The 22,051-nt window shown below is 45.7% G+C and overlaps 1 protein-coding gene across 3 annotated transcripts in view; it reads left to right on the top strand.

The window, feature by feature from the left end:
* The first annotated feature begins 431 nt into the window (after nt 1-431).
* LOC111982647 (vacuolar protein sorting-associated protein 53 homolog) overlaps nt 432-22,051 on the top strand; it is a 31,645-nt gene continuing 10,025 nt past the window's right edge. The window contains exons 1-15 of one of the 3 annotated variants that reach the window (XM_024014252.2): nt 432-583; nt 4,477-4,557; nt 6,108-6,157; nt 6,245-6,311; nt 12,986-13,072; nt 13,970-14,085; nt 14,491-14,610; nt 15,878-15,956; nt 16,085-16,228; nt 18,575-18,717; nt 18,952-19,093; nt 19,192-19,287; nt 19,514-19,608; nt 20,671-20,913; nt 21,840-21,987. In XM_024014252.2, the coding sequence (XP_023870020.1) occupies nt 494-583; nt 4,477-4,557; nt 6,108-6,157; nt 6,245-6,311; nt 12,986-13,072; nt 13,970-14,085; nt 14,491-14,610; nt 15,878-15,956; nt 16,085-16,228; nt 18,575-18,717; nt 18,952-19,093; nt 19,192-19,287; nt 19,514-19,608; nt 20,671-20,913; nt 21,840-21,987 (1,701 nt within the window). In that variant the 5' untranslated portion in view covers nt 432-493. Of the gene's footprint in view, nt 584-4,476; nt 4,558-6,107; nt 6,158-6,244; nt 6,312-12,985; nt 13,073-13,969; nt 14,133-14,490; nt 14,611-15,877; nt 15,957-16,084; nt 16,229-18,574; nt 18,718-18,951; nt 19,094-19,191; nt 19,288-19,513; nt 19,609-20,670; nt 20,914-21,839; nt 21,988-22,051 lie in introns of those variants that run through there. The other 2 variants (XM_070434119.1, XM_024014251.2) reach the window with 2 other exon arrangements.

The following is a 22,051-nucleotide window of genomic DNA, read 5'->3' as shown; positions in this document are numbered from 1 at the left end:
TGCCGCACGAGCATGCTTTTGCGGCACAGTCGATAGCGCGCCGGACCTCGGGCTAGGGGGTCGAGGGTTCGAGACCTGCTCCCTGCTGTTTCATTACAATACATTGAATTTGGTGGGGGAACATCCAACTGGGAGGTGTGGTCATTGTCAGGAGGAGATGGAGACAGTGGAACACATTCAGTGCCAGAAATATTGGAGGGAAAGGGAGCAATTGTTATTAGGTTTGAGGAGTAATGAGGTTGAAGAGACAAGATTAAGTGCACTCCTGGGGAAATCTTCAGGGGGATGTAGTATTTAATTATGTATTTCGTTTCCTTAAGGAGATGAGAATATTGGGTAGGATTTAGGCCTTCTCTGTCTCTGGTTCACACTCCAGTCCAGTTGGTGGCGGTAATGCACCTTAAAGTTGGTTGCTAACCGCCATGTAAAATCCCCAAAAGAAGAAGGAGGCGAAGACCTGGCTCTGCTTTCTGCGGTAGCTAGCTAGTTGTTCATGATGATGGAGGAGGAAGAATTGGAATTTGCGGAGGATTTGGAGGCTATTTTGCACCTTACGCCAGAGGTGCAGTTGGCCATCGAGCAGGTAATCGCGTGCTAAGTGGGATAGTTTCTTATCTACAATGAAAATAGTAATCTGTATTCAGGCATGAGCTAGATAGCTAGCTTACCTAATGTTAGCTTTGTTGTTATCCTAGTTAGCTACATTAGGCTTGTTAGCTGTTTTAGGGACCTTTGCTTACAGCTAGATAAGTTATTTTCAATACATGTAAACAGTCATATTGTCTCTGAAGTTTTGTATTTCTAGCTAGGTAACGTTAACTGACTAGCTAGCTTTGTCTAACAACAGCACCCTCCCATTTGGTAAAAGCCAGACAGGTTGCCACCCCGGCCTTACTGGCGGTACCTGTCATTGAAACTGACACTAACACGGAACCCAAACCGGCAGCGCGTGTGTGCCATCGTGCATAAATGTATTTTGTCCCCCCCACACCAAACGCGATCACGACACGCAGGTTAAAATATCAAAACAAACTCTGAACCAATTATATTAATTTGGGTACAGGTCGAAAAGCATTAGACCTGTATGGCAATTTAACTAGCAAGCTTGCACTTGCTAGCTAATTTGTCCTATTTAGCTAGCTTGCTGTTGCTAGCTWATTTGTCCTGGGATATAAACATTGAGTTGTTATTTTACCTGAAATGCACAAGGTCATCTACTCCGCCAATTAATCAACACAAAACTGTCAACCGAATCGTTTCTAGTCATCTCTCCTAGGCTTTTTCTTCTCTTGACTTTATATTGCCCTGAGGCACTGTGCGGTCACCCATAAGTGATGGTTGCGCTTTGGGTGCAGGTGGGGGGAGTTGAACCACCGTTGAAGAGGCCGAATATGGAGCAAGCCCAGGGGAATCAACAAGGCAGGTTAGGGCAGATACCACCCACCCCTGCCGAGAGTGGTCGAGGCAAGATAAGTTTGCCGAATGCTGCTGGTGGGCAGGCGTGCTCTCATGAGAACGGAGTCCAKTTCCATGCCAATGAAGGCGATCCTCTGGGTGGTTGTCAGACGACTCTACTTGTCGTGTACAGTAATGCCCAGCCCACTGATGTGGGTCAGGAGCATGCCTCTGTCTGACAGGACCTGGGTCCTGGTCGGGACACAAATCAGCCAATCATCCAGGTAATTGAGGATCAACAATCCTCGGGATGTGAGAGGTGCCAGGACAGCGTCCATGCACTTTGTGAAAGTGTGGGATGCCAAGGAGAGGCCGAAGGGAAGAACCATGAATTCGTAAGCCCTCCCTTCGATAGCGGATTGGAGGTACTGCCAATGAGCTGGGTGAACAGGAACATTGAGGTATGCATCCATCAGGTCCAGCGTCACAAACCACTGGTCCCTGGACACGGCCTGCAACACGCGGCTGGGGACAGCATGTGGAACCTTAATACCTTCAAGTACCCATTGAGGTTGCGGAGGTCCAGAATCTGTTGAAACCCTCCGTCTCTTTTTGGGACCACAAAACAAGTGGAGTAGAACCCACTTAGCCGTTCTGATGTCTCAATCATGCGGATGACACCCTTGTCCAGGAGTGAGGAAATCTCCAGCCGCAGTGTTTTCTTCAGGGGGTCGGCCACTGGTGASACGAAGGCCCCTGAAGGACGGAGGCCGGCACCGGAATTGGAGTCGGTACCCCTCGAGCATTGAGGACTCCACACACTCCTCCCACTTTGCCCTTTGAGACTGGGAGAAGCGGCCAGGGAAGGGTGTGTCAGGGGACCTGCCGGGGCCCACCTCTCCTCTGGCGCCCCGAGCACATGGGTCCCCCAGGCATGTCCCTATGGCGGTGACGGTTGACACCATTACACCTGTCACAAAGGGAAGCCATATGCTCAGCCAAGCCAACAAGGCCATGGAGCAGGGGTCCAACGCCCTGGGAGATTTTATGTTGTGACCTCCTTGGAGGAATAGGAACCCAGTGAGGGATAAACTACCCAGTACCTCTGCAAAAAACATGGAAGAACCGTGTGGGGGAAAAAGGCTGTTGCTTCACCTCACGCTGTGACCCTCCCCGCTGTTGTCCGTTAGCATGAGGCGATGGGGCAGGATAGGGACCCCAYCGTCATTCGGGTGCAGGTGGGTGGTGACGGGCCGTCTGCCTTGGACCCGGGGCCTGAGGAGGTGGCATGAACCGTCTCAGGGTCTCCCGGTCCCCACGAACCTTATCGGTCTGCTCTAGAACGTCAGCCTTGGGGTGAGGGGCAAATGTGCTCTGGCACCAGGAGGTAACCACCTTCCTCATGGCCCGTCTGTTGGCGCAGGCCACATCCCTCTGGAGCAGGGAAAGCAGGCGAGACATCACTTCCCGGAGGAGCTCCTATGTGCCCTCTTGCAGTAAGGAAAACMGAGTCTGCAGTAGCATGGCCGTGTTGGTAAGGCGGCCAAGAGAGCAGAGGGACCCATATGTGGCTTTCAAGTCCGCATCAAAGACTCTGCGGGGGTCCTGCATTCAGTCGCGGGTTCCGCCCTGGCAGAGGCCCAGATCTCCTGCAAGGTCTCGCGGAACTCCGCAGAGATGGGGACAGATGGAGAGTCCTCACTGTCCACCAGTTGATGTCCAGTGCARTGGCTACCCAAGTGAGTAGGCTCCTCATAGCCTCTCGAGCCGCTGGCGGCTTCTGATGACCTGTCAGCCTGGTAGCCCCACTCACGTGGTAAGCAGTGCCAGCATCGTCCCCCAGGAACAGCCTATCACTGGCCAACAGGGAACAGCTGTCATTGCCATCTAAGCTATCAACCTCCTGACGCAGGGCATGCGCCCTCCGTTCAAGGTGGTTCCAGCGGTCTGACTCTGGGCYCAGTAGAGGGACTAACAGCTCGTTGCCGCACCACTCCTGAGGGAGGGAGCTCKTCCCCAGCCAGAGCCCCAGCCTGGCCGACCCACTTGCGCAWGGCCTCCAATCGCGCCTGGTCCAGGCGTTCTAAGAACACCGCACAAAACAGGCATCCAGTATGGCTCAAACCCAGGTTGKGCATACACAAGGTATGTGGATCCCCAGGGGGATGCCACCATCACACCTGTCACAAAGGGAAGCCATAAGCTCAGCCAAGCCAACAAGGCCACGGAGCAGGGGTCCGACGCCCTGGGAGAGCTTATGTCGTGAACCGGTTGGAGGTATAGGAACCCGGTGAGGGATAAATTACCCGGTACCTGTGCAAACATGGGAAAAACAGGCAGACAAAAAACAACAGTAATCAGGTAATGGATTTGATTTATGTATTTTTGTTTTACGCCAACTGCAATATTACCTAGCCGGTTTAATATCCAAGCAGAAAACAAAAAACAGCACCATATGATGAGTAACTCCACCAAGGAACTCCAAAGTAAATGTCTCAACGTAGTGGCAGCCCACCACCATACTCTTACATTCTGCAGGAGAAAGAACAAGAAAACCATGTAGGGGAATTTGCAGAGAACCCGTGCCTATAGCGCGGGGACAGCATGTTAAAGCAATTCACAACACACACAAAACAAGCCAGTCTGCAAGTTGTGTAAGGTAAATACAGTTTGTGGCAGCAAGAGCCACCAATATATTAATGGATGCACACAGAGTCGTAGTGTAACGCTAACGGAACACAAGCACGACAAACCACGGGCGGAAGATACAGATCAACCGCTTGCAGCGAGTGGAGCACTCAAGAGCAGGCTGCAAACTGCCAGTGAGTATACTTCCACGCAAGATATTACACTTACCAGTGACTTACCAAGCGAATTTCAAAAAGTTTTTACCTCAAACCATACGGACGTCCGCCGAGAAAATGAAAGAAAACGTGTCGCGGCCATGGCCGTGACACAGGTGTACACGGGAGTAAATCTGTAAATCCTCACCTCGGATGTATCCCTCAACTGTGGAGTGATCCAATATAGTGAAACATAAGCAACAACATGTTTTTAATGAGACATATTTATATGCCTTAGGTTTTCCCCAGTCAAGACCCATTGGACAGAGCAGATTTTAATGCTGTGGAATACATCAATACATTGTTTCCTACTGAGCAGGTAAGACTGGAGTTCTTCACAGAAACTAAAGTCCCTTTATATTACACCAAGGCTTTAGTCTTTGATACTTTATTTTTTAATTTTTTATTTAACCTTTATTTAACCAGGTAGGCTAGTTGAGAACATGTTCTCATTTGCAACTGCGATCTGGCCAGGATAAAGCAAAGCAGTTCAACACATACAATAACACAGAGTTACACATGTAATAAACAAACATACAATCAATAATACAGTAGAAAAATCTATATACARTGTGTGCAAATGAGGTAGGATAAGAGAGGTAAGGCAATAAATAGGCCATGGTGGCAAAGTAATTACAATATGGCAATTAAACACTGGAATGGTAGGATGTGCAGAAGATGAATGTGCAAGTTGAGATACTGGGGTGCAAAGGAGCAAGATAAATAAATACAGTAAGCTATATAATTTCATACATATGTTGTTGTTACATGATGATACAAAGTTATAGTCTAGCAGCTGGCTGACACCRAACTCAGTCTTCCTGACTTCAGTCTGGAAAGGGACTTTGATACAGCTACGACCGAAAGTTATTTATTTTCACTAACCCTAAACTTTTTCCTAACATTAACCTAATTATCCTAATCTGCTGCGTTCATTCTGCTAACCTGCTGCGTAAATTATCCTAACCTGCTGCCTAAGTTCTCATAACCTGCTACAAAAAAGTCACTTACGGTCATAGTTGTATTGAATTGGCGTGTTTACAGGGAATCTCGTCTGGAAAAGCTTCTTGATGTTGTAGGCACGATGCGTCGAATTACCGATTTGAGGGAATTCATTTAAGCTGCCCTCTGTTGAACCGGGCTATGGCTCCCGAGCACCGACCCCCTTCCAATACAACTGTTGAATTTTCAAATCCAAACAATGAGAGGTACTATTTCTTTGTCACAAACACGGGATAGGTGCAGTGAAATGTGTTGTTTTCAACCCCCCCAGGGGAAATCTCCCTGGGGGAAAAACGTTTGGGAGAACAAATCAAAGCTCAAATAAATTTTTGTGTGAATATGGAACCGACAAATTGACTCCTGTGAACAGACAAGTGTCACAGCTCTCCCTCGCTGTTTGCCACATGAGTCTCGTCAGCCAGGCTAAAAAAGGCCATACAAATGTAAAAATCTGAACCTCAAGCCTCCAGTAAAGCGAGACACAACTTCCTCTTGAATTATGGCTGAATAATCTCTTTTAGGCTCCGGAAGATGCTAAAATCTCTTGAGTAGGTCGCTATGTGTTGAAATAAAGATGCTTTAGTATTTTTAAGTGTCTACTTTTATTTTTTTGCTTGCTCTCCTGACTTTTCAAAAAATTAATTTAAACATGAAAACAAATGGGTATGGCCTAGCAAAACAAAGGTCTGATTGACCTAGTAGAAGGTAATAATCATGATGAAATGCCCACTAGATGGTGCTGCCTGCGTACCTTTTGTAACATTAGAAAAGGATCCTTCATCATACAAATCAGTCCATACAACTTGGTTTTGTGTGAAGAATGGATTTGAGTTAATACATAATCATGATACCCCTGTGTTTCCTCAGTCACTGGCTAATATAGATGATGTGGTCAACAAGATCCGTCTGAAGATTCGGTGAGTGACCTCACTTTGTTATTATTATTATTCTTTTTTTCATGAGTTTAACAGAATATTATTTATTTTGTGTGTGTGTGTGTTCAGGTGTCTGGATGACAACATCAGGACGGTGGTGAGAGGCCAGACCAATGTGGGCCAGGATGGCAGACAGGTGAGTGAGGGGACCGTCTGGGATTACTCTTCAGTGTGCTACCTGTTGTTCTTGGATCATTTTCCTGGAAAATACCTCTGACTCTGTGTAAATACTTAGGTTGTTGGTTGTTATTTATGAGCTAATTTAAGGATTAAGGTGTGCGCATGTGTCAGCACGTGTGCATGTTTGGAAGGGTGGTATATATGTGTGTGTGTGTGTGTGTGTTTTGGTATGCTTGGTATGTAGCACTGGGCTCAGCGACAGAGTGCTTTGATAGATGAACAGCAGTAGCAGCTTACTGTGAGACCCAGTAGGGCCTTTTGGTGGAGAGAGAGGCAGCCAGTCAGTCTACACAACCCACAGAGGGTTGACTTTGTGGCTACAAGACTGTAGCATGTTGCTGCTGCCTCAGTCTCACACTCTCTGTACACACCTGCTGTCTCTCACATGCCCCTATACACACACACACACACACACACACACACACACTTTATCCATCCAACAGACTGGTTAACTGAGATGCTTTGCAACCTTTTCTCCAGTGTTATTACTCCTAACCCAGACAAATATGTTGGTGCTCCTCTTTCTGTTTCTCTGTCCTCACTAATGCCATGGAGAAGGACAGGATGAGTCAGAACCATCCCGTTCCCTACTGTTAGAACTACTGTTGTCCTTCAGGGAATAATTCCGCTCCTTTATTCAGGGGTTACATTTGTACCTGTGGTTTGGTGTCCCGCCGTTTCCCGTCTGAGAACGTCGGAAAAAACATTGATGTACTGTAATGCAGATCCTCGCTCTGTCAGGGAACTGTGATTTTGAGGGGAACGTGACACCTGATGGGGGAGCTGTTTCAGTGTGTGTTGCGTGTTTCTGTGATGGTGGTCCGGTCCTGCTCTGTTACCGCTGGATTATCGGAAATGTTCTGGACAGAATCCACTAACCCATGGGGTTGGTAAGCACGAAAGCATGGTACTGTACCGTTGGGTTTCTGGTCTGGTGGTCTCGTAGCCGAGGGCCTCTGAACCATCCACATCTCCCACAGAGCTGAGGGAATCCTTTCTGCAGATAGAAAGATGGAGAGGTGTTCATTGCAGCCAGAGATGGAGAGAGCGAGAACAGGAGAGGAGAAAAGGACACAAAGTTGTTGGGTTGGGTGCACACTTGCCTGGCACGCTAGTTTGGCAGAGTGTGTCCCAAGGTGCCAAATCCACCTACTTAATTGAGCACTCCTAATGGCAAGACGGGGAACAGAGAGTTGACAAAAGATGGAGGAAAGAACGGAGGTAGAGAAGGGCTGGAAAGATTCCCCTTATATTTAGTCTGTAGGGGCGGCAGACTGGCAGTGATCATCAGAGCAGGGTGCGGATGGAGATTTAGATGCCCAGGCCTCAGGGGAGGGGTAGATGAAATCGGAATGCCAGGGATATTTGGAGCAGATGGGGGGAATTTGGGTGTATGTATGTGGGTGCATATGAGAGTCCTAGGACTAGGAGGGGCTCTTTGATGTTGTTGATTATGATGGAATGAATTACACACACACACACACACTGGAAAATCATTCCATTCAGTCTTCTCTAAGCAGTTCGGACTGGTTTGTTGTTGTTTGCCAGCTCTTTTACTAAGCAGCTGTCAAAAGCAGCTACAAGTGGTCTGGCCAGCCCATCGTCATGGTAACATGGACCAGAAGGCCAAACATGTCTCACTGGTTCACTGCAATTTAAACTGCCTGAATCCCATTTAAGTCAACTCTAGTTGCTTCCATTCCTCCCCATTCTTTTTAGTCTTTACAATCTCACAGTAAACAATTTATAAGTGATGAATAAGTCGCTCTCAGACATACTATTGTTCTCCTGATTATGAAACTTTGCAGACAAAATAAAAAAKAAACTATTTCTTCCCTGAGGAAATTGATTCATTGTTCTCAACAAGCTTATTGTGGCTGCATTGAGTCCGTATGGAACAGTGAGTGGCGGAGGCTCAGTGTTGGAGGGAGGGTGGGGCGTTATAGGAGTGGGAGAGAGGCTCATTAACAAACCAAACATTTGTTATCAATTACATGTAGCCTAGCCATTCATGCCAGAAAATGTTAACTGCATTGAGCTTGCATAGCTCAGTCACCATAACCATTATCCAGCTATACACTGTACATTTCCCATGTGCATCAGGTCAGCTGTGGGGCTTTATGGTCGTCAATGAGGCAGCGGATGGGGATCCGGCCGGCTAGCATGTGGATGGGTTATGGTTATTGTGTGTGCATGCGGATGTCTTACGTGTGTTTGTGTGTGTTGCAGATGTCTTACTGTAGCTCCTGGCATCTGGATGTACTTATTAGGAACACTGAGATGGAATGGGAACCTCCTTGAGAAGCAAACATAACATAAATATTTAATCTAAGTTCAGAAAGGGAAGTTTACGAATTCAAGTTGGGTTCTCTGCTCTTTCATCTGCTCTGTCTCAGTTTTTCATACCATGGACTTTATTGTCCATTTTACATGGAATTTCATTTTGTGACCTCAGCATACAAATACACAAACACAACACAAATCAACAATATATTACATGCAGTACGGAAAACTCTCGGTCACTCTCTTCCTCTGTCATTCATCTCTCTCTCTTTCCGTCTCTCATTCTCTGATGTTCATCTCTGTTGATGTGTTGCTGTTTATTTTTCCCCAAAACAATATGAACGTATCCTTTAACACTGGGTTAATGTGACGGTTACCATGTACTTTGGACACACTAGTGACCCACCCAACCACAGAAATAGAATGACTAGAATGGACATGCCCATACAAATCTATGCTCATTCTATTTCTATGGACCAAGCATCCAGCTCTTTTATACTGGATTCTCAATGCCTTTGCCCTCTCCTGTAATATACCAGAACATATTTCTGTCCCTGTTATTATGGAGTACTTTGGGCAGAGAATAAGCTACTTATTGTGTCCTCGCCTGTTTGCTTTATGAACAAATGTGTATGTTCAGTATGATAAGAGCTTGGTACATATGAAGAATGCCTTGTATACTGTTTATTGAATGTTGAAAAAGGTCTTAATTTACTATGTACAACCTAGACCTACCCAATAAACTACAGGGTCTATGGATAGGAGGAATGCGTGACTTGTCATTGTGGGGGACATCCACATCTCTTCATATCTGTCAGTGAAGAAACCCCCCTCTAACCGCCCCCTACCTTCCCCTCCTCCTCCAAAACCTCCAAATAGAGYCCACATGTGTGGCAGACAGTGCTCTATTTCTGCAGGGTTGAAATGTGGCCTCTCCCCCGTCTGGGACTGGGTTGGAACAGAGGATGGATGGGGGCGTAGTAGAGATAGCGATCTCAGCCAGGCAGACTAGTGCTGGGCTTTGGTCTCCCGACACCCTTCCCAATGCTCAGACACTTGGGCGATTAGGCTAAACACAGGAAATTAACGTTAGGAGGAGAGAGGCAAGCTGGCTTCTCAGGGTCTTTATCAGGGTCTTCAGACTATGGGCTCTACTCAGCGTGTGTGTTTTTGATATTGGTTGTTTGGGCCTCAGGCTGTTATGGAATTAGTATTCTGGTGGGTTCTTAAGGTGTTTAAAGGTAGTTTGTCTCTCGGGGCCTGTTTGAATCAAAATGACATCTGGAGGTCGACAGATTATGATTTTTCAACGCCGATCGATTATTGGCGGACTAAAAACAGCCGATGCTGATTTTTATATGTGTAATAATGACAATTACCAACAATACTGAATGAACACTTATTTTAACTTAATATAATACATCAATAAAATCTATTTAGTCTCCAATAAATAATTAATCATGTTCAATTTGGTTTAAATAATGGAAAAACACAGTGTTGGAGAAGAAAGTAAAAGTGCAATATGTGCCATGTTAAAAAGCTAACGTTTAAGTTCCTTGCTCAGAACATGAGAACATATGAAAGCTACTTTTAACATGAGTCTTCAATATTCCCAGTTAAGACGTTTTAGGTTGTAGTTATTATAGGACTATTTCTCTCTACCATTTGTATTTCATATACCTTTGACTATTGGATGTTCTTATAGACACCATAGTATTGCCAGCCTAATCCCGGGAGTTGATAGGCTTGAAGTCATAAACAGCGCTGTGTTTCAAGCATTGTGAAGAGCTGCTGGCAAACGCAGGAAAGTGCTGTTTGAATGAATGCTTACGAGCCTGCTGCTGCCTACCACCGCTCAGACTGCTCTATCAAATATCAAATCATAGACTTAATTATAATATAAGAAATACGAGCCTTAGGTCATTAATATGGTCAAATCCGGAAACTATCATTTTGAAAACAGAACGTTTATTCTTTCAGTGAAATACGGAACCGTTCCGTATTTTATCGAATGGGTGGCGTCCAAAAGTCTAAATATTGCTGTTACATTGCACAACCTTCGATGTTATGTCATAATTATGTAAAATTCTGGCAAATTAATTACGGTCTTTGTTAGGAAGAAATGGTCTTCACACAGTTCGCAACGAGCCAGGCAGCCCAAACTGCTGCATATACCCTGACTCTGCTTGCACAGAACGCAAGAGAAGTGACACAATTTCCCTAGTTAATATTGCCTTCTAACATGAATTTCATTTAACTAAATATGCAGTTTAAAAAAATATATACTTGTGTATTGATTTTAAGAAAGGCATTGATGTTTACGGTTAGGTACATTGGTGCAATGACAGTGCTTTTTTCCCGAATGCGCTTGGTAAATCATCACCCGTTTGGCGATGTAGGCTGTGATTCGATAAATTAACAGGCACCGCATTGATTATTTGCAACGCAGGACAAGCTAGTTAAACTAGTAATATTATCAACCATGTGTAGTTAACTAGTGACTATGTTAAGATTTGATTGTTTTGTATAAGATACATTTAATGCTAGCTAGTAACTTACCTTGGCTCCTTGCTGCACTCGCGAAACAGGTAGTCAGCCTGCCACGCAGTCTCCTCATGGAGTGCAATGTATTCAGTGTCCAAAAATGCCGATTTACGATTGTTATGAAAACTTGAAATCGGCCCTAATTAATCGGCCATTCCGATTAATCGGTCGACTTCTAATGACATCCTCCCTTCCTCTGAGGTAATCACAGATCTGAGAGGGTTGGATTGGTGAAAGCAGTTACTGTAGAGACCTTGCTTTCACTTATTCAATCAGGTATAGATCAATCAATGGTAAGCTCAAGGAAGTGAGGCATTTTGTAAAGTATTCTAAGTATGTTGATGGTCCTGGCCAGTGGCAACCCTCAACAGGTCATGACCAACCAAGGTTCTCAGCTTCCTGCCCCTGACTTTCCTAGCTTTTTCCTGGTAACAAACTACATGGTTACTATTTATCAGAGCCTGCCCTGCATGCCCGCTGGTTTAACTGAGGGGTCTACCACTGCGTGTGTGTGTGTATGTCCCCACATACAGAGAGTCTGGCTGTGACCTTGAGTCTGGCTCTGTGACCCTGTCATCATGCTAAACCTCTAAGCAGAATAGATGCTGCTTCCTTCAGAGACAAAAAGGGATCCATTGCTGTCAACAAGCAGATTGTGTGTGAGGAAGAGAGTGTGTGTGTTTTCCCTGTACGTCTACTTTTGAAGAGCCTTGTAAAAGTGGTACGTTCCTTGGGCAGCTGGTGCCGGCTGTTAGGATTCCATCTTTGTGAGAAGGAGAGGAGAGCCCCCCCCCCACCCACACACACAGACAGACACACCCCACATTGGGCCAGTGTTAGGCCAGTTACCCCCAATTACTCTGGCATCAGATGGCAGTGCCAAAGCCCAACTCAGACCATCAAAGCCCAGCTGCGTGGCGTAAAATAGAAATATTAGATGGCAATTAGTTTACTTCTCTGTGAAAGAAGCCCCACTCTGTTCTCCACCCCAGTTGTTCCAAGAATTTGTGGCCAAACACTAGTCAATAGGATAACATTTTTAGAGGATTGGAGAGACTGTACATCTTTTGACCAGAGTTGCACTTTATTTGACATTTTGCTTGACACCCCTCTCTGAGCAATGTGATAACGCATGTCATGAGCAGGTCCTCTGGCTAGCCAGTCAGTTAGTCTATAACATGGGTTTTTGGGGTTCAAATACATGGCTATGGGGTTGGGAATGGGTAGTAGGATATCTCTCTGTGTGCAGCTGCTGGCAGGAGACCGATTTTCTTACCTACTGGAATGTGAGAGCAAACTGTGGGAGAGGTTTCTCATCCCCACGCCGTTCCTTCTGGTTTCTCATCACGCTATTTTGTTTGGTTTTCCATTCCCCTGCTGGGGTGCCTATAAATACAACCTGACAAGGAAGAGAGGAGAATAGCATGACTCCAGAATGTCCCTGGTTCTTCCTACTAAACAAAGATGGGGTTGATTAGCCTGTAATCTTGAAACCTAGAGCCAAATTCTTACGTGAACACTAGCCTCTGGCCTGCTGTAAGGAGAGACTAAATAGCCTGGTCCCAGGTCTATTGTGCTGTCTTGCCAACTCCTATGGCCATTGTCACGCCAAACAGATCTGGTACCAGGCTAAGGGACGATAGAGAAGTTGAAAAGAATCCCTCTTTGCATTAGTTGCTAGATGTCAGCTACATCCCACTGTGTCTGAAGAGATGTCTGCCAGAAAGTAAACTTGTTTAGAGAGTCCTGGTACCTAAATTACCTCTTTCAACCCTGTCTCTCTCTCCTTTCTCTCCCTCCCAGGCACTGGAGGAGGCTCAGGTAGCCATCGGCCAGCTCTTTGGCAAAATCAAAGACATTAAGGACAAGGCTGAGAATCTTAAACTAAATGTGATGTAACAAACAAAACACAGCCAGACTCCCACAGGAGCCATCTTGTTTACCCTGTCTAAAGCTTCAGGGTGTCCCTGTTTGTGTGACTGTGTGTGTGACTGAGGTTGCCCCTGGGGACTCTGACTACAATGTAGTGTTATTATAAGTGGAGTTAAACCTCCTGCTGTGTGTGGGTTGGTTCTTCCTCTCCTTGTGGGACCTAAATTCCCCACAAGGATAGTAAACAAGGAAAATTATCCTATGCTATTTTAAGCATAGGGGTTAGGTTTACAATTGGGGTTAGAATTATGGTTAGGGTAAGGGTTAGGTGTTTGTTGGATTAGGGCTACAGGTTAAGGTTAGGGAAAATGTGATTTTGAATGGAAATTATTTTAGGCCCACGAGGATAGAAGAAACAAGTGTGTGTGTGTGTATGTGGGGGGGGGGGGGGGTCACAGGAAGGCTGCTGGGCTTGGTGGGTGGAGAGGGAACAATGGAGAGGAACCCCTCCCTCAATGGGTATGTTGTAGCAATTATGTCTCAACTCAAACAGATGTCTTATTACTCTTTCATCTCCTCGCCTCTCTCTGCTCCTCTACTTCTATCCCCTCCTCTTCCTTCCTCTCTCTGCTCCTCGCGCCTCTTCTGCTCCTTTCCTTCTATCCCTCCTCGCCCCCCTCTCTCGCTGCTCCTCCCCCCCCTCTCTCGCTGCTCCTCGCCCCCCCTCTCTCGCTGCCCGCCCCCCCTCCTCTCGTGCTCCTCGCCCCCCCTCTCTCGCTGCTCCTCGCCCCCCCTCTCTCGCTGCTCCTCGCCCCCCCTCTCTCGCGCTCCTCGCACCCCTCTCTCGCCGCTCCTTGTCACCCTCTCCTCACTCTTCTACCGCTTCCCCCACCCCTCCCTCTCTCTATCTCTTAGGTCAAGGAGATAACGCGGGACATCAAACAGCTGGACCATGCTAAGCGTCACCTGACCACCTCCATCACCACCCTCAACCACCTGCACATGCTGGCCGGTGGCGTGGACTCTCTAGAGTGGGTACTCACCGTGCCACCTATGGGCGTGGAGGGGAGTGCCAACGGTGGGCTGCGACCCATAGTTTGAAAAGCACCGATCTAGAAGTTACACAGGGATGACTCCAAAGTTAAATATTTGTGGGCGACTCAGACTTTCTTGTTATACATGCATTGATGTCAATGGAAGATTTGTGAAAATGTAGCTCTATGTGCATCTCAAGTTAGGAGTTGGCACATAAAAAGGAATACTAAAGATCATTGGAAACCATTGTGCACTGTTACTGCCTCAAGGCAAGGTGCTGGGTCTGTCTTAGTTTGGCACATATACCATTGACTAGATGTTGAAGTGGCTGCTCGTATGTGTAGCCATTATCCAGAACTCCAAGCTAGAACTGTCAGTGATGTGTTCTATGTGTGTCCCAGGGCAATGACGAGGAAGAGGCAGTATGGAGAGGTGGCTAACCTGCTACAGGGTGTAGTCAACGTCCTGGAGCACTTCCACAAATACATGGGCATCCCTCAAATCAGACAGCTCTCAGAGAGGTAACCATACACGCACACGCATGTACGCACACACCCCTGCACATGCACACACACGGGCAACACATTCTCTTTCTGAACTGACAGCCAGCCCAGGCCAGGCCTGTTGAGCCCAGAGGAATTCTGTTGTGCTCATCAGTCAGACCCTGTTTTATATTTACTGAGGAGAGGAGGCTGCAGGCTGCTGAAATACACAGGAAGGAGATGCACTGAATAGGAACTCCTTTATGCAGACATTTTCCACTGAGGGCTTGGGCTGTGCTTTCCTCTGGCTGGGTGTGTTTGAGAGAGTGTCCTTGTGTGTGCGTGCCAGAGGAAAAGTGTGTTTGAGAGAGCGAGAGTGTTTCTTTGTGTATGTGCTCTTGTTTGTGTGATTGAAAGAGTAGGCCTTTGTCCTCTCTCTTCTTTCCCCTCCACAGGAACAGTTCTGGGGTGTGTTAAGCACTAGTCCAGACCCCATACCATCACTACAGAGTAAGGTCTGTGTTCAGCCCTCAACCCAGCTAGTCCCTATGTCCCTCTGGCTGGGGGAGCTAGCTATGCTATCTGCTCTGTTTGCCTTGGAGTGGATGATAAAAACATGAATTTAGGAGAGTAAGGAAGTGTGTTTGTGTGTGTGTGGGAGGTGTCGTTGAATTTATTTATTTTTTCTTCCACAAACTTATGTTTATCCAGAGTTGTGTGTCCAATGTCCATCAAAGCCACCCACACACTCTTACCACCACTGTTTTGTTATCTGGAAAAGGGTAAATGGAAAATACTGAGTCTTCAGAAGAAATTGACAAACTAATGGTGGGATGACCAGACAGAGGGACAGCTGGAGCATTGGTCTGACTGGTTGTCAGGGGCATCTGCAGGGCACTGCCCACCCTGTGGCATGGTATCCATCTTGTTTACTCTGGAAGGTTCTTCTTGTTGCTCTAAGATTGGACTCTGAATGCCCCACCAGATTCACTCTTCACATTTGGCCAGATGTTCTGGTTCCCACCATGGAACTATGTGCTGTACTGTGTAACCCAATAAACTCTTCTGGAATTTGTCTGTCCCAATGAGTAAACAAAACCACTGGCCAAGTCATGCCAGTTTTGCCACGGCCTGAAACCAGTCAGTCACAACTTACCAGTGGGTCACACCCAACCTAGCTACCATTTGGGAAACCGTTTAATGATGAAAATATCTACAGTTATGCTACACCAGCTCTAAACTCCGCTCCAGCTTTCACGACGGCAATGTTTTGTCAATGTTTCTCCACTGTTTGTGTCATCCACAGGGTGAAAGTGGCCCAAAGCGAGCTGGGGACTCAGATCCTGGCAGACTTTGAAGAGGCCTTCCCCGCTCAGGGGTCAAAGGTGAATGCCTTGTGTGATATATGTGCGTCATAAAACAATTGTATGTGTGACTATACATTATCTATTTGATGTATATTATAATTGTATGTGTGTTAACCCAAGGTATTTTGTGTACTCTATATCYCCAGAGAGCAGGGGGGCCCAGTAACGTTCTGAGGGATGCCTGTCTCGTGGCCAACGTCTTGGACCCCCGCATCAAACAGGAGATCATCAAGAAGTTCATCAGACAGCACCTCTCTGAGTACATGGTGCTCTTCCAGGAGAACCAGGATGTAAGTTTCAGTTTATTGTACTGCTAAGCATTAAAGTGGAACTGACAGCATTTTAGCAACATTAAATATTATTCAAATCTGTTCATATGCACTCCCAGGAATATGATATGATTCTGACAAGCGAGAATTTGAATGTGGCCGTTTACATAAATTCATAGAATGTTTGGGAGTTATGTATAGTAAGGCATTTGTGAAAATTCTATATCAATATAGAGTGGCAAAGCGGCTGTGCGTTTGGACAATTAATAGACACTGCAGTAAATAAAATCTAATAAAAACATCGGCCCCTGTCCAGGACCGGAGTCTATGCAGACCGGTGCGCCATAGCCAATCAGAGCTACATTAGGCCTATATGCAAAAAAGCTATTTGCCACAAGGGCCTGCCATCATACACATCGAACTGGACTGTGTGTTTACAGGCAGTTGCAACAGTGCGACTTTAGATCATTAGAACGCATTCACCAAAAGCCACAAAATACACTTGAATGGATTTCTGCGAATGTGTAAATACCACTTGGGAGTCCTCTTACATCTGGCAACTTCACAGTCCTATTCATCAAACAACCATGAAAAGGTACGCTATCTCTACCTCAGTTGCCTATGCACATCAACAACAAGACCCAAAAACGAATGCTAGACAGAGCGAGATGAGCTAAAAATCTAACAAGGGAACATTAGGTAAACCATCTCAAACATTTTAGGTTGTTGGCCATCAAAATTGCACTGATAAACGATGGTGAATAGTACCCTGCTCGTCGTTCTGCAGCTTGTCTGCCAATGCACGCTTGTCCTAACTGAATTTTGACAAGTAAATGTGAACTTGCCTGCCTGCCCATTAGATCGATGCCAAATTAATTTGATTGACAACTAAGAGATATGCCAACTGTAGATAAGTCGTTCAAGTTCAGCATAGCTAGCTAGCAAAGTGATTCACATTTMTTGCTAGCTAACCAAATGACACCTGTATCTATAGCTGTAGCCACCGAAAAGCGATATGAGGGAAAAAGTCAATCACTCACCCTCTTATCCAATGACATGACATCATCCCTGCAGCCAGCTAGCTAGCTAACGTTAGCCTCTGTGTTTTAGCGTGCTAAATAAATAGCTAGCTACATAAATAGATATGCTAGCCCAGTGGTGTCAAACTCAATAAGCGCACGGGCCATATTTAAAAAGCACAATATATTCGCGTGCCAGACATAGCCTATTTGTTTASACACAAAAAATGTGCAACTGCAACCCGACTAGGCAATTATTTTATTTGAAAAAAATACGTCCCTTTTATAATGTCCAATTATGTACACAGGATGCTGTATATAGCATTTTAACATTAAAACAAAAGATAATATAAATATTTGTCCAACCTTTGCTGCTGTGCTTACAGATGTGCATAATATGGTGCGAACCTAATCAAAAAGTATTTAATAACTCCAAATAACAAAATTCTTAGCTATAGGTTGTAACATTTCAACTGAAAACGTATTTAAAAATGTTTTGCACTGCATGGAACACCGGTGCTGTTGAATGCAGCATTGCTATATGGTGCACTCAAAATGTATTGTACTGTAGTTGAGTAGCCAGCCTAGGCTACTTCTCAAATGTTGCTGAATTCACTGATGCCAGCGCATCAGGCTGTAATTTCATAAAGTAGATGACTCAACTGTTATACTCGCTTGTGTGTCCTATTCGTTCCGCGGGCCTTGTGTTTGACACATGCGCTAGCCTATTAGCCACGTTATGACTGACTTGTTATCATTGCTCTTGCTAGTTTGATTGTATTGACATTCCCAGCCTTAGTTCAGTCGTCCGTATATGTTCTAAATATTTAGTTATTGAAACTGAAGCGGTGCGACCCAAATGGGTGGAGGCAGCAAACAATGTACCAGGCCAGCTGTGATTTACAACCTAAGCAATATTTTTTGGAGTACCAAGAAATGTATTGGTGAATTATATTGAACTGCAACAATGCCTTAATGTACGTTATGGAATTAAAGTAAAATATAACCTATTTTTAAAACCTCTTATAAAGTTGGTTTTGAAGCATAAACTGGGTATTTAATTTTTTTACTGATATGATTGTTTCACATCTGCGAAGTAGTTAAAACGCTGTCTGTTAGTTTAAAGTCAAAGGCAGCCATTTTGGGTCCATTACACAAGGGATTTTCAGTAGGTACAAATGGGGATAATGAACACAAAAATATATTTTAGTTTGTGGTCCAAACACAAACTAGTATTTCTTCCTTTGTAGATCATGTGAATCATCATTGAGATGTACATTGACTGATCTTAAATAATGCTAGTGTTTACCTCCACCTGAAAGTGTGTTTGTCCACTGACCTGACTCAGGTAGCTTGGCTGGATAAGATTGACCGGCGCTACGCCTGGATTAAGCGTCAGCTGGTGGACTATGAGGAGAAGTACGGACGCATGTTCCCTGAAGAGTGGTGTATGACTGAACGCATCGCTGTGGAGTTCTGCCACATCACCAGGTACCCACACACACACACACACCCCTGTGCTGGAAACTGTTGACAGCCAGTGCCTCACTGTCATCACATTCTATCAACTGTTGTAATAGTTGTGCTCCTATCATCCGAACACTATTCAGTATACAGTTGATTTAGTCTTTGTTAGCCTACATGAGCACTGACTTGCTATCACAATCATTCATGCTGCAATGTGACGTGTTGACGACCCTATGTGTCTGTCTCTGTCTCATCCAGGACAGAGCTGGCCAAAGTAATGCGGACGCGGGCCAAAGAGATTGAGGTCAAGCTGCTTCTGTTTGCCATTCAAAGGACCACCAACTTCGAGGGGCTGCTCGCCAAGCGCTTCTATGGGTGCACCCTCACCGACGGGCCCGGGGTTAGACACACACACACACACACACACACACACACACACACACACACACACAATCATTATCTTCGGGCCATCATTGCTGACTGTAATGTTGTTTTCAGGTGAAGAAGCCGGAGACACCACTGGAGTCCACCAACCCTTTCCTGGAGGACGAGATTGGAGAGGATGGGTCAGAGATGGAGGAGGATCTGGATAGGGTAAGACATGTTTGAGATGGCCCTGTCTGAAAATCGACCTTGATAGGTATAGGCTGACCTACTGAGGTCATTTCCTGTGTCATGGTGATTCATGATGGGAATATCTCTAGAAGGATCTCGATAGGACCTTTTACGGGATGACTTTGGAAAGAAAATACTCATCCCCAAGAGAGAAATCATGAGTAGTTATTACATCCTACATTGTTGACCACTTTCCGCTCCCCAGCCCAAGAAGCACAAGGCTCCTGACAACCCCTTCCATGGCATCATTTCCAAGTGCTTCGAGTCTCACCTCTATGTCTACATCGAGTCTCAGGACAAGTGAGTTGTGTGTGATGTAAAGATCTGGCACAGATTTGTGTGCCCAGAACTTTTCCTTTCTCCCTCATCAGCCACCCCCCTGTCGTTCCCTCTCTTGTTTCTGTTTCTTTCTGTTTCTCTCTGCTGTGGCTGAAACGGTTCCTATGAGCTGCATGACCACAGACGCTGAGAAAGAGGGATTGAAAAGTGGTGCTGCAGCAGATTGTTCTTCTCCTTCTCTTCCTCCCTCTCTCTTCCTTTTTTTCTCTCCCACTCTCTATTTCTCTCTCACTCTTTCCTCTCCCTCACCTCCTTCCACCCTCCCCCCTCAGACGTGGGGTCTCCCCAGAAACAAGGCACTTATCTGGGGCTTGTCGGTCTCGCGGAAAACCCTAGTATTGGACCTCTGGAGCATTTAGTGTTTGTCAGTCTGACTGGGACTTACATTATCTGGCTATGGCTTCCTTTCACAACAGACATGGCCAGACGATTCTACATTAGGCGTTTCCAAAGCAGCTTGTCTCAATGGAATACAACAGGAGAGAGAATAGTGACCTGATTGTTCATACAAAGTGGGTTTAGTTTTTTGTCCTTGGCTTCTTCATTTTACAGTAACAGTGGGGTAAAGTACTTGACCATAACAGCCGTTTAGACATTAATATCAAAGTACAGTGAAGACAGCCGCAATTGAGGGAGAATCTCCTACCCTGTCTGTCTCTCTTCCATTTTATCATCACTGAACTGTGTGTGGCAGGTTGGCGTTTGTCATGAATCTTGCTCTGGAGGCAGCTCTGCAGGGTGGTCACTTGCTGGCACAGCCACAAAGCCATAACATCTGATTTTTAAACCTATCCCTAACTACACTGCTAACCCTAATGCTAAACCTTAAATTAAGACCAAAAAGCTAATTTTTGTTTTCATGAATATTTATGGTGAAGCCAATTTTGAATTTTCAGCTGGCCCATCTAGTGTAAATCGCTCAGTTCTGCCTCCAGGGCAAAATTCATGGCAATAAAYGTCAACCTGCGTGTGTGTGCTGGTATCTGGGGCTCATCACTGAACTGTGTGTGTTACTGTTCTCAGGAACCTGGGGGAGATGATTGACCGTTTTGTGTCAGACTTCCGGGCGCAGGGCCCCCCCAAGGTGGGCACGGAGGACGGTGGAGCGGTGCTGCCCAGCTGTGCTGACCTGTTTGTCTACTATAAGAAGTGCATGGTGCAGTGCTCTCAGCTCAGCACAGGGGAACCTATGATCGCCTTCACCACCATCTTCCAGAAGTACCTCAGAGAGTATGCCTGGAAGATACTGTCTGGAAACCTGCCCAAGTAATTTATTACAGCCTAGCCTAATGATGATCAGATTTATTTGTGTGATGTAGGTCTAGTAATTATTTAGTAAGTGCTTTTTATTCATGCTGCTCACATACTGTATTGGGCCCTAGAACCAGGGTTGCAGTACTTCCCAGTACGGGTTCTGGAAGACCACCGTGTACTCTGGTTTTCATTCAAACCATTTTTTGGGTGGTTTCTGGCTTTGCTAGGGAAAATATTCAAACACAAGTGGAACTATGACAACCAGTATAAACTGTGGCCTGCTAGGAGCTGGACTGGGACAAATGCTTCTGTCAAAGCAAGGTAAAAATTCTGAAGGATGATATATGCTGTCATTTGCTTCAATTCCCTTTTGATGAAGGAATCTGCCAAAGTTAGTTTGTTCATTCAGAAGAGTGATCCGTCATTCTCCGGGGTTTGTTTGATAGTCTGGGTTTGCATGTCATGTGGTGCTGGAGATGTTTACATCGCGGTGAGGACTAATACTTCATGAGCGAAAACATCTTTGGCTCGCTGGCCACATTATAAGACCTATTATTCACTGTGGTTGATAGACATGCACACACACAGACCTCTTGTGTGGTGTGTATTGGTTTGTGGAGTTTTAAAGGGGGCCCTTTGGGGGTTGGAGCTGTGTTGTGGTTTTCCCAGAAATCTCGGCTGTGGCGTTTATTAATGAGAGGGGGGCGTTTTAGCCATGGTAACCATGCCCGTCTGTGTGTATGTCTCTGGCTGTCTCAATTATACAAAACTTGCTTTGAATTAAAACCTGTAACTAGAGACAGGAATTTCTCCTTGTCAGTTCACACTAGGTTTATGAGCTCCCTTTAGAGCTCATGTGAGCACACTTCTGTCCCTAATTCACGAGAGAACTATTGACTCTTTTTCTCAATCTCTCTCACACACTCTCTGTCTCTCAGGACTAGCAGTAACAGTGGAGGACTGACCATCAAGAGTCTACTGCAGGAGAAGGAGGGTTCGGAGGCWGCTAARTTCAMTGTAGAGGAGCTGTGTCTCATCTGTAGCATCCTCAGTACTGCAGAGTACTGTCTGGCCACAACACAGCAGGTTAGAACACACACACACACACACACACACACACACACACACACACACACACACACACACACAC

The sequence above is a fragment of the Salvelinus sp. IW2-2015 genome, linkage group LG22 (assembly GCF_002910315.2).
Source record: "Salvelinus sp. IW2-2015 linkage group LG22, ASM291031v2, whole genome shotgun sequence".
In the NCBI taxonomy this organism is placed as follows: Eukaryota; Metazoa; Chordata; class Actinopteri; order Salmoniformes; family Salmonidae; genus Salvelinus; species Salvelinus sp. IW2-2015.
The sequence above is the reverse complement of the archived record's forward strand: the minus strand, read 5'-3'. Positions and strand labels throughout refer to the sequence as shown.